At 42.5% G+C, this 12143-nt stretch overlaps 1 protein-coding gene across 6 annotated transcripts in view; it reads left to right on the top strand.

Moving 5' to 3' along the window:
* Positions 1 to 12143, top strand: part of CAPRIN2 (caprin family member 2) — a 699936-nt gene that overhangs the window by 183114 nt on the left and 504679 nt on the right. For all 6 annotated transcript variants that reach the window (XM_085652361.1, XM_085652359.1, XM_085652360.1 and 3 more), the window contains exon 9: positions 5344 to 5961. In XM_085652361.1, coding sequence (XP_085508487.1) covers positions 5344 to 5961 — 618 coding nt within the window. The remainder of the gene's footprint in view (positions 1 to 5343; positions 5962 to 12143) is intronic.

Below are 12143 nucleotides of genomic sequence, written 5' to 3'. Positions count from 1 at the left end.
GAAGCCAGGTGCGGAGTTGTCCTGGCTGTCCCTGGTGCTGAATGGGAGCTGCAGGAGAGCTGCTTTTACTGCTTACAGTGTTGCATGGAACAAGAGACAAACTCAACTGGGTCGTTGCTAATAATCGAAGGTCGAATGGAGTTTCCTCTAGGTGCAGCGTCCAGTGAAGGGGTCATTTGCTGGACTGGCACCCAACAAGCGATGTCCACTTTAATCCTAAATACTAGATTTAGGGCTGTGGGTGCAAGTGGCTAATGGGCTGCCCTAGTGGTAACCTGCCCCTGAGGTGACTACATCTGGGGGTGTAGGTCACAGTTTCAACAAAGAACAGACTATTCTGCCACTCTAAAATTTGCAGAACCCTTCTCATAGTGTACAGACTGGGCTGCCCACCCTGGCGGTGTGGCTGGACTTCTGGAGGCGTTCACTTCATTGGCTATCTAATTTCCTGCCTGGGTGCAAATGTTAACACAGGGGGAGGGCGGATTCCTCATCAGTTAGCCCTGATTCACATCAGAGGTGGTGGAGCTTTTGAAGCTCACTGCCTTGATGTGCCACTTCACTAGCCTTCCTGGGAGACAGGAGGTGTGACCTTCCTGCCCATGTCTTTGTTCCTGACTCCTGGGTGTAATGACACTACCCTGATCGAGGTCAGAATCCTGTCTGGGCAGCAGCAAGTATGGGCTACCAGCCAGAACACAGAAGCTGGGTCAACCAGCTGAGCAACCATTAAGGTAGACACCCGAGTGCATGCCACATTGCCCTCAACATGAGATTTGTGTCAAGGGTTGGAAGGCATGTTTGATACCAAACAGGACCTATTTAGGCAGTACCATAATGAAGCTTCCAACCTCAGGTTTGCCTGTGGGCCTGCCTGTTTTATCATATGGACCATCAATAAATTGTAGTGTCCTTAAATAGTAAAGGGCTCTATAGAGACATATAAGCTTGCACTTACATGTCCACACCTCATACACGGCATCCTGTCTCCTGGTCTTTAGGACGCCTTCCTTAGGGGTGACTGATGTTTATTAAAGGTAGTGCATTGACTGCCATGCATGGTGAGGACAGAGTTGAGTTCTAGCAATTTGCACTGCTCCTGCAGTCTGCAGTTAGTGGATTTGGGGACCCCTTTACCGCCCTTGCCCTGGGTACCCCTGGTCCCATATACTAGGGACTTATAAGGGGGAGGGGGGTGTAAAGTCCTTGTCAATTGGGGATGCCAATGTACACAATCGTTTTAGCGAGAGAGGAATGGGGTCTGGGCAGCAGACTCCTTAGTACTATCAGTCATATACATCCGCATTGGAGCACAAAGTGGGGTGAGGGGTAGGATCATACAAAAAGGGTGCTGCCCTACAAACTTGTTGTGATATCAATGTATAAAGAGGTTCCCTTAATCTCTGCGGCAGAAACCTTTTCACTACTTAAGAGATTCTAAATCTCTTGCTAACTCTATCCTCCTAATTTTGCCTATCTCATGCACAATATCTTCTGTTCATCAAATACCACTGGCATAGTACACTTAAAGAACATTAAATATGGGTTGTTGACGGGTTTCAAGACTGTTTTTGGACTAATACCTTCTTCTATTCATTATTTTCAAGACGGGAAGATTCGTGAAAGTTGTCCTATTCATTGGTTGTGGCATTATCCTTTTTTCTAGTTAAGAAATAAAACCTGTTAAACTAACTACATTAATTTCGATTATAACACTGAAAAGCAGTGCCTGGAAAACCTGGCTTACTATTTAGGATATAAATATTTGACAACCCAGAGTTAGCGTCATTCCACAAATGAGATCCTTCACAAGTAAGACCAGTCTTTTGGTGCATAAACTGAAAGAAACCATTTTGGAAGTTTCATTGGAAATGTCTCCAGTAGCATCTCCCAATAGGAAACTGCTGTTTCGGCCACTGTTGATTCACAGACGGTCAGGCACCTCTGTTGGCAGTAGTAAAATATGCTCCTTAAGATGGCCCATCTAACTTTCCAGTGTTCTAGCCAGCAACAACTCCACACTTGAATCATCAGTTCTAACTGGAATCGACCAAAAGAAATGTCTCAATCTCTAGGTTATCTGGATCTGCATGATCTGTTTCAATGCATATGCCCATCTTTCATCCGCAGTCGTCAAGCCAAAAATGAAAGGTTGCTCCATTGACCATACCCATGTCTCTTTGGGTGACTCTTTTAATGCCCTAATCAACAAACTATTCATCTTTTTATTCTTACTATGAAGTATGAGGTTCTCCCTAATCTACCTCGATTTACAGAAGTTATGGTTAAAGTGCTGGTTTTATCTAGGCTGGACTATTGCAATGCTTGATATTTAGGCATTCCTCAACAAGCACTAAAGAGACTTCAAACTCTGCAGAATGCAGCAGCCTGACTACTTAGGAGGGTCCCGAAGTTGGTGTCTGTTTCAAAGGTTCTGGTGGAGCTTCATTGGCTCCCTGTGAAGAACAGAATCCCTTCCAAGGCGCACTGTTTGTTTCACAGGGCTCTGCATGGCAGAGTTCCTGTTTACATTAGGAGGAAGTTCTCCTAGTAAATTCCCAGAAGAACCTTGCGCTCTGCCACCTCCAGAACAGTTGAAGTTCCTAAATTAACAAAATAAGAATGGGGTGCAGAAGCTTTGCCCACATTATGTGCCATCTTTGGAACAATCTTCCAGTGCATCTGAGGGGTCAAGCTGACTTGCTTTGCTTCAGGAAACATTTTAAGACGAGTCTGGCTGTCTTCTCGCACACGGTGATATGCTCAGATTTATGTTCTTGCCTCAGTGTTAGTTTTTTTAGCAGATACCAGCGTCAAGACACCATTGGGCATTCATGTGCTATATAAAACTTTTCAATATCTCCTGTGGGGAAAAACAAACCCGGATATCATGGGAGTTTGCCATTTTCACTGATGGCAGGGGGAAAAGAGGTGTTAAATAAACTGGACTTCAGTTAATTTCCAGTATAAAAAGGGGAAAGGACTGTTCTTGCTTTTTGGAAACAAAACGAAGTATGCCAAAGAACAGTTTGTATATTTTTATTTTTGCTCCCTGTGTTGATGGGGTCACCCATTAACATACAGAAATTCTTAAATTGAAAGGCCATGAAGTACAGTCTAATATCAGGTAGTATGTAAAAAACATGGGAGGGACCCCACTGCCCAAGAGACAGGTTACTGACCCGGGGGATGAGAAATCCGGGGAGACGGCACGATATCCAAAAAGGATCGTAGAACGCCGCACCGCGAGCAGACACCGCCAATTTACGAAGGTGTACATTTGGAATAAACTCCCCTACGAGGAGCTAACGTTGGACAGTGGCAACCGTGCAGTATCGATGCAGTATCTTGATGCATGAGTGGACCGGATCCTACTGGGCAGAGTCCCCCATTTTCCGCAGTAACCTTTAATTATTGAGATCCCTATAGTCTGAATAAACTGGGACTTTTTGAGGACTACATTAAGAACTTTCTTGCAACAGATAATATTCATACATCTGTTCTTCAAAGTGGACCGCACCCGCAATAGGGGTTTTTAAATTGCTCAAAAATATTGGAGAGCTTTTATCTTTGTCCTGAAGAAGGTGGATTTTAATTAGAATTTACCACCGAAACGCGTCGACGCCTGTACCACTCAGAATTGGTCTAAAATCCAGAAACTGTCTCACACTTGGATCTACTGTATTAAAAATGGACCTGTGATACACACATACATATTAATGTACACTGGAATTATACCATTCTGTGATGAATGTATTGATTTCACATCGTACCCTTGCTCTCTAACTTTTATGTTTTTAGACATTGTTTATGTTCTTTTTTTGACTGTTTATATGAATTTGAGTATACAATCACCGATATGTGGATAAATTGTTATTAATAAATCACAATATTAATTTTTACTCAATTTGGTTCTTTGTCTTTGAGATATATGCGGCTATTGTTGTGGGTACTTTAGACCCTTAGTTGAGTTGGTTTGCATGTTCTGAGTGAACTTGACATGATTGTAGCCTAGGTGGTCTTATACACCCAAGAGAATCTCTCTTTTTTACATAATATCAGGTAGTGCCAACCCCCTTCTTAAGATGACTTCTGAGTTTTTTCCAGGAGGCGTATCCCCCGAGATGCCCAAATGAAACTAGATATCTTCCCTTGTATTTTTTTCTATTTCAACTTTGGGGAAAATAAGCTGTATACAATTAAACTCTCCCTGTGGCATTAGCAGGAAGGATTTGCCTGGTTTTAATTTTTTTATCGGCCCTTCTATAATATATTTATGTAGTATATTGTTTTCCAGGTACATTTGTATATGCTTTTGTATTGTAAGTGCCTAAATTCTTCTATCTCAGTTAACACTCCAGGAGTGTTGTGAACTTTGATGGTTCCAGTTTTAGCTCTTTTATTTCCAGCATCTGATTATTCATACTATTTCTATTCTATGTCTCCTCTTTTTTATCTCTCAAAGAAAGGGAGCAGTTTTCAAGACCTGCGTAGCAATGCTTGTATTATGTTCACTTACAATTTAGGATGATATGTTTTTGTTGATAATTGAAATGATTTAGTCTTATTGATGCTTTCGGGTTTGCAAGCACATGCGTTTGTTTTTGTTACAATAAACCCAGATACTACAAAAACTCAGTTATTTGACCATAATCTGAGAGGGACTTCGCACTAGGACCATAATGTCGGAGGTAACACCGGTTTGCAGTGCCTACTAGCCTTAGCTTGAGGCGACACCAGGGGCAAGACATGGTCTTCCATCTTGAGAAACTCTAACATTTTCTTGCAATTTGCTGCTTCACCTAAAATTGCTATAATGGTTAGAATAGCTCAATGGTGTTACAATACTAACAATTCAATAACCATGTTGGAAATGTTCATGCTGTGTTTTTGCCGATCATAACTGGTTTTGCTATATTGATTATTGTATTGCATGTGGTTCCCATTCATATTTCATGCACTATACTAACAGCTTCTAATGCATACTTAAAATGTATGTCCTATTTTTTAGTGCTATTTTGAGTGCTCATTTATGAAAGAATTTGGAGTTCCACTGTGCCCCAGAATTGATCTTCTGGTACTGATCATTGCCAACAAACAATTGCTGCGTAGTATTGCTCCTGATTGTAGTCCAGCCGGATTTCGAATTAGTATTGGTGCACTGACTAAGTCCTTGCACTGAATGATTAGAAATCTGACCCCCCGCTACTCGGCGTGGGACTAGGGAAGGCAGGTCGTATCAGTTTGATGTTCACTATGCCCCTCATATTGCACCATATTGTTGCATATATTGTCAAATTGCTAATCTATCATTGTCTCATTCATGATTATAGTATTTTTCAGTTTCTGAACAGGAGATATTTGCCAGAAGGAGACTGCATTAGAAAAGAGCTTGTCAAATCAAAACCATGGGACTCTGATTTTGCTGGAAAGCCTCCAGCTCTGCAGGCCTGGAATATAGTTACTAAGGACATGGACCCGAAGATGCATCTGCTAGCTCCAGTTCAAAATCCTCCAAAGCAGAGACGAGCTATGAATTTCATTCCAAAGGAACAATCATGGGAAGAAAATATTGGCCAAAAATTGCCATTACCTGTTCAAGGCCCGCAGTCTTCAGTTCAAGGCCCGCAGTCTTCAGTTCAAGGCCCGCAGTCTTCAGTTCAAGGCCCGCAGTCTTCAGTTCAAGGCCCGCAGTCTTCAGTTCAAGGCCCGCAGTCTTCAGTTCAAGGCCCGCAGTCTTCAGTTCAAGGCCCGCAGTCTTCAGTTCAAGGCCCGCAGTCTTCAGTTCAAGGCCCGCAGTCTTCAGTTCAAGGCCCGCAGTCTTCAGTTCAAGGCCCGCAGTCTTCAGTTCAAGGCCGGCAGTCATCTGTCCCAGCAATGCAGGCACCAAAGCAACGGGGAGCAGTAAATCTTATACCAAAGGAAGTTCTAAGACCGAAAGTTGAGTTCCCACCCAAAGAGGTAGGTTAGTTTGACATCTTCATTATGGTTTGTTTCTAGGAAATTCAAGTTCATTACATTAAAAATGCACATTTATCAGTTTTTGGTCAACTGCATTCCTTTATTAGGATTCAAGTGTAAATTCAATTCTAATGTAGCTCAGCTGTTCAGTTTACAACAAATGTTTTGGAAGGGTTGTACCATGCCGAATTTTGTTAAGAATGAGTAGACCGTGCCTTTCATAGTTTGGAACCAACGAGATCTAGGTGGCCACAGATGGGTGGGTTTTAGGAGTGCCTGTTGCTGGCTAGGAACGTACCAACTCACCAATCTCAATTCAAGCTCAGCAAACGCTCATGCGGTTTGGTTTCTGCTCAAACATCAATAAGTTTAAGGTATACTGTAGATTATTATTTTGACAGTGATTGAAATCGACTGTGCTCTGAAGTACAGGACACATACACATCTACAACCAACCTATTAAAATCTTGGTTTATATTTGGTGTCTCAAATCCACAAGTATGTCATTAAGTGGGTACAAACACAGAAATGTAAATGTTCAGTACACCTTGACTAACACATCACTTGCTAAAACTTCAGTAAAGATCATATCCTTTATCAATATTGTTTCTCATCCCATTTCATGTTTAGGTTTATGCAGTATAAGCAGGTTAAATTAATAATCCAACAGCTACTCTGGTTTACATGGAGCTGTGTGCAGCGATTTGTACCAAACTTTTTAAAGGTTTTTTTTTTTTTTTTAATGTTTGAACATTCCTCTGTGGCAATACCTCATAAATGGGATTGTCAAAGATTTGAAAAACATAATTCTTATGTAAAGAAATCACTGAGATTGATCTGTATATATGTATATGGAATTTCTTAATTACCTAAAAATCATGCAAGGCTTCTGCGATTCTCAGAAATTCAGTTTCTTACTTTATGGATTCAATAGTGGAATTGCAGGTTGCAACATAAATAACATAATGATATTGAGTGACGTAGGTAAATCCGTACCATAATCCTTGTTGAGTAGAGGTTTATCTGAGGCCTCTAGGGTTCATGAGGTGGGTGCTGGTGGGACATGTGGCTTCAAGTAAAAGTTCAACAGGCATTCACCACTTATCAATCCTTATTCCATGTTTCCTTCCTGGGTTATCAAATTCCTAACCAAGCTATTATACTGATTAGTGACGGCACAGTTTTACAGAGTTCTGGGAGCAGACCTGATTTCTAAATTTCTTTCATGCTTTACAAGCATCGAAAACCAGTAGTCTGAACGGATACCAGGCCTGCTTCAACTCCGGTGTGGCAGTGCTCCTTTGCCTACCTTGGGGAATGGCAAAAATGGTTGCCCTTTTTCTCTGCCTAGCAGTAGATTGGTTGTACGAGCGGAGTATTTTTTATTTTGTTTTATTGCATTTTTTTTCTGCTTCCTGTAGGTCCTTTATTTGGTTCTTGGATGTACTATGTATGTAAGCCTTGTATGCAGTCTTTAGTATATGGTGTCTTACCACATGGTTTTGGCCTTACACTACCTTTTAAGTAAACTAAAATAGAATTGGTTTTCCTCGTGATATTTTCAGTATGCTTAAAGGCATTGAAATGCATAAAAAATCTGACCATCTGAGTGAGCTCTCCTTCTGGGAAGCTTGACTATATTGGCTGATAAATCTAAGTATCCAGCACCTAATTAAAGATGCAGGCTCCATTGGCTTTACCACATTTGTTAATGAGGAGACTGCCCTAGATATGCAATTCTCCTTGATATAAGCATTTGAGTACCAGGAGATCCAACAGCCAATCATGGACAGACATCTTCATACAAATCAAGCTTTATAGTAAATCTAAGACTACATCAGAGATTGCCCATGTCTGATTGTGAAACTGGGTAAAAAAAATGTAGACCTTTAACCAACTGCTGCTTGTAATACTGGATTCTTCTCTAGTTGAAACAGTCTAGTCCACCTATTGCTCCAAGTAACCAGTAGTATACTGACAGCCTATGCCAGTTGAGCTCTAGAAAGAAGTTGCACAGACTGCTGTGCCCACTGAGGTTGTTCATCAGCTTATACTGAGGCAAGGAGAATACTTTCGCGCCCACATCACAACTGTTAAAATCTTCTGTTTACCTCTAAAATGGACATTCTAAATGTTTCTTACCACTATCACCCAATGAGTCACAGAAGCTTTCCGTTGCTCTTATTTGATCTCTGCAAACATGTGCCAGCCTAATTTAAAAGAAAAGAAAGAAAATAAATCCTCTTCTGCTTTTAATACAAACCAGATGGCACCGAAGTGATCACCGCCCACTTAATGAGCCTTGCGATCTCATGAATTGATCCCGGCTTCATAAAATCAGCATATCCATTCAAAAGAATCTAGCTGTTTGGCCTTGACAATCAATCTAAGGGCAAGTCATGGGCTTGCCTTCAGGCATAAAAATGCTTGAAACAGTCACCCACCAACTGCCTTCTCACCTGGAGAAAAATCATCATCTAAGTGACAGGCTTCAGACCTGTAGTGGTACAAATAATGCTCCATCAAATATTGCCGAACTTCTCAGTCCCAGGGCAACTCCAACATATACTTAAACTTGTACTGTCACCTTTGTCACTGTAGATCACCAGGTGCTTAGCGGAAAGCAGCCCAGATCAGCTTGCATCAGAGGTATAGCTTTGTAGTGAATCTGTGCAAAACCTACGCACAAGCCAGACTAGGCCCGTTCCTCCGAAGGATAGTCTGCATCAAATGTAATTATCTGCCCTGCCACCAACACTATTTAATGCATACATGAACCTCCTTGGTTGATATTTTGGTCTCCTTCAAGAGAGGATATCACATGTATACCAATGATAGTTGTATTCCTAGCTTCAAGATGAACCTGGCAGTCTTCTCAACTTCAGACTAACTCGCTAAAGTTCATAGATGCAGAATAATTGACCATACCTAAATTACAAAAAAACTGAACTCCTACTCTTAGGTCCTGTCAATCCAGCCTCCTTTGCCTCTACCTTGGCTAGACTGGAGTATTGCCAATACAAGTGGATAAGGAACATATCCTGGGTTGGATTTTTGATGGATAGTGCACGTTTCAATCATTTTGCAGGCAGTCAAATATGCAACTTTACATCAGAAATTTTAACTGAAAACACCCATTAGCCACCTTTACGTCTGCCGCGCAAGAGAGCCTGCACACCAAATGTCCATACTGTAGTAAGGCTCTTGCAGTCATAGGCCACAACTCTACTCCGTCCATGATGTAACACTGCCAAATTGTGCTTCAGAGGTGGGGCATGAATATCGCGGCCTGTAGAGCAAAGGCGAGGCTGAAATGGCAACATCCATACCCAACCAGAGTGAAGGATTGTGGCTGTGGGGCACCAGGGGGTTTGGAGGGGAGGGTGCACACAAATTGAACTCCCTCTGACTCTAGACAAAGAAGTAGCAGGGATTGGTGTCAAAAACGGAACGGATGCCTCATGGAGCTGGTAACTTTAATGCTCTTTGCCAGTAAGAAATTGGGAGTCCCGATCTTGCTCTTGGCGACTGAGGCCCACGAGGTGCAGGCCTGCCAAAAGACTGCAAACCCACTTAATACCAAAAGTGGTGATCCGGGGGTGCCAAGGGCAGTAAAATCCCCGATTTTAAAATAAACATGTTCTGAGTACTCCGCCTAAAATAAACACCATTGCCAGACTTACCCGAGCATAGAAACTTGCAGCGGCCAGCAATAAAAGAATAACCACAGCGAGGCCCTCATTTATATCTGCTGTGGGCCAGGAACAAAGCCCTCCATGTGCACCACCTTTGCTCCCTGCTGGGAGATAGAAAAGTGCTACAGGGTAAGACAAAATATGGTGGTCTTGCTGCCCCCTCCCGATCCAACGACTATGTGGGGAGCCCCATGTCCCAGACTGGGTGAAAACTTCTTCCTTAGGTGCACCTATGAGCCCAAAAAGAAGTATACAGCTAAGAATCAAAGGCCATGGAACATCTGCCCTGTGCTAATACCCCCGCCCACACTGCATATATTGTTGCTTTATAGCAAATAGCCATCATGATGTCAGTTGTGCAGAAGTCCTACAGGACTCCACACCCCTAACGTATCTAACTATAGAGAAATAGACCTCAGTGGTGGCCTCTCTGTGAGATACTAATGCTCTGCCCCAACACCACCTACAGGACACCAAATTATTGGAACAGCAAAGGCGTGACAATAAAAACTGTTGCTCATCATCAGATGGAGCTTGAGAAAAAAAGGGGGGTTCCCCCCCCCAAAAAGAACATGTTAAAACATCAAGAAGTGTTGACAATCTGCGTCGTTTTAGAGGAAACTGAATGATGCTTCCTCTTTACGACGTAGGACGTCAGCAAGGAAGATCGAGGAGAAGACGTGAAGAGGTAAGGGGAATAAAAGTAGTAAAAATATATATACACATATAGATTGAGGGTAACGGGCAGGGGTAATAATGAGGATTGGGGGTGGGGGTCACGTAAGGGTACAGGAAAGGGGTATAACCTTTAACAAGAGTATTCCATTACCATGCAAGTATGCGTGGTAAAGGAATATTCGTGGTAAAGGTTGTGCGTGGAAATAGCATTCCGTTCTGACATACAACCATAGAATACAGGCTCTTTCCATGGAATTGGCCACTTGAGTAGTGCACATCATGGGAAATTAAATTTGTCAACCTAAATACCATCCAATATGGTAAATAGAGTATTGAGTGCACCAACCCAAAGTTCAAAGACAAAAAATGTTGTACTGCCTTTTTCCTTGGTATTTCATTTATACTCCTTAATTTTTCTCATTAATTGCATCACGTTTTAATATATAGTTTTGGTTATTAACATTCGACATTTAACTCGAGCCAAAGTCGGATAGATGAAACACCAAGATAAAGGTCGGGAAGATGAGAAGAAATAAAAGGATATTTAGAAATGAGACTGAATTGCAATCACAATGAGTTGCTGGGGAAAAACGCGGGCTATCAATTGATGCACCTTTAAACTATGAAACAGCCCAACCAATATTTCCATGCCTGCAATCATCCTTCACAGGATAGTGAGGATTACAGACACTAAAGGTGTTCTGATGGAGGAAAGGGCAATTGAACAGAGGCTAGGAGAAGGGAGTACTAATATAGGGAAACACCTGTAAGTTGGACTCTGGTCATAGTGATATAAAGGACTTCGATCAGAAGACTCTCCTTAAAAAATAAAGAACTGTCTAATTAAAATAAACTTGGTGCCCTAGAAGAACAGACCTTCACTAGAATTGAAGGTGGTCCAACCACTCTTTTCCTGGTCAGATTAAGAATATGAAATTAAGTGGGGACATACTGCACTCTATAAACATGGTTTTCTGGTTTGGTCATCCTAGCAGAGGTTTGGCCTCTGCCCTTTGCTACCAATTCCTCCCACGAGAAGCAAGTAGTTTGCATGGGAATGGGCCCTTCCTGGGAAGAGCCAGGGCAGGTCCACACCCCTTCAGTTTTGGACTGGATGTCACTCAGGTGCTGGTAAGCCTCTGCTGTTTTTTTATTAAGCATGCAAACCTATTTTTACACAAAAAGCCCCTTTCCCTGTAAGGTGACTATTGAACATACACTACCTGCTACTGAGATCCTTTTCTTCCTTTAGTTATCTGCTCCTAACTGCATCTGAAAGGAGGAGCAGGAACTGCAGCCAACAGGGGCTCAGCTAACCGGGCGCGGACATCGCTTGAATTTCCACACTGTTCGTCTGATACGTGGACGCCATTGTGGTTTACCAGCTTATTCTGGCTAGCCTTGCAAGGTGGGCCCATCAGCGATTGACGGTGGATGGATAGGGCCCTGTCTTGAGCTGCTGTGCCATGGGGGGGATGGGGGCAGGGGATAAATATTGTGTTTAAACGGGGTCGTTGCTAATTGGATCCTTGTTCAATAGCTCCTAGTAGTGTAGGCACTCTGCCCTCAAGGTGGGGGGGGATAAGATTTGTTTTGGGGTGCTGTTTAGAATGGACCTATTAGGGAGGTGGCTAGCAATTGGGTCCTGGGTGATTTTGAGACAAATTGCTGTGGCCAGACAACATGGCAAAACAAACTAACCGGCACAAGGTGTTGCCAAATACATTAAGGCAACCGGCCGTCTTGGGAACCAGACTTTGAATGAAATAGACCTGTTAATTGAGGAGGTGGAGTCCACTAAGTGCAGTC

The sequence above is a fragment of the Triturus cristatus genome, chromosome 4_1 (genome assembly GCF_964204655.1).
Source record: "Triturus cristatus chromosome 4_1, aTriCri1.1, whole genome shotgun sequence".
Classification (NCBI taxonomy): Eukaryota; Metazoa; Chordata; class Amphibia; order Caudata; family Salamandridae; genus Triturus; species Triturus cristatus.
Note: the sequence above shows the minus strand (reverse complement) of the source record. Positions and strands in the feature narration are given on the sequence as shown.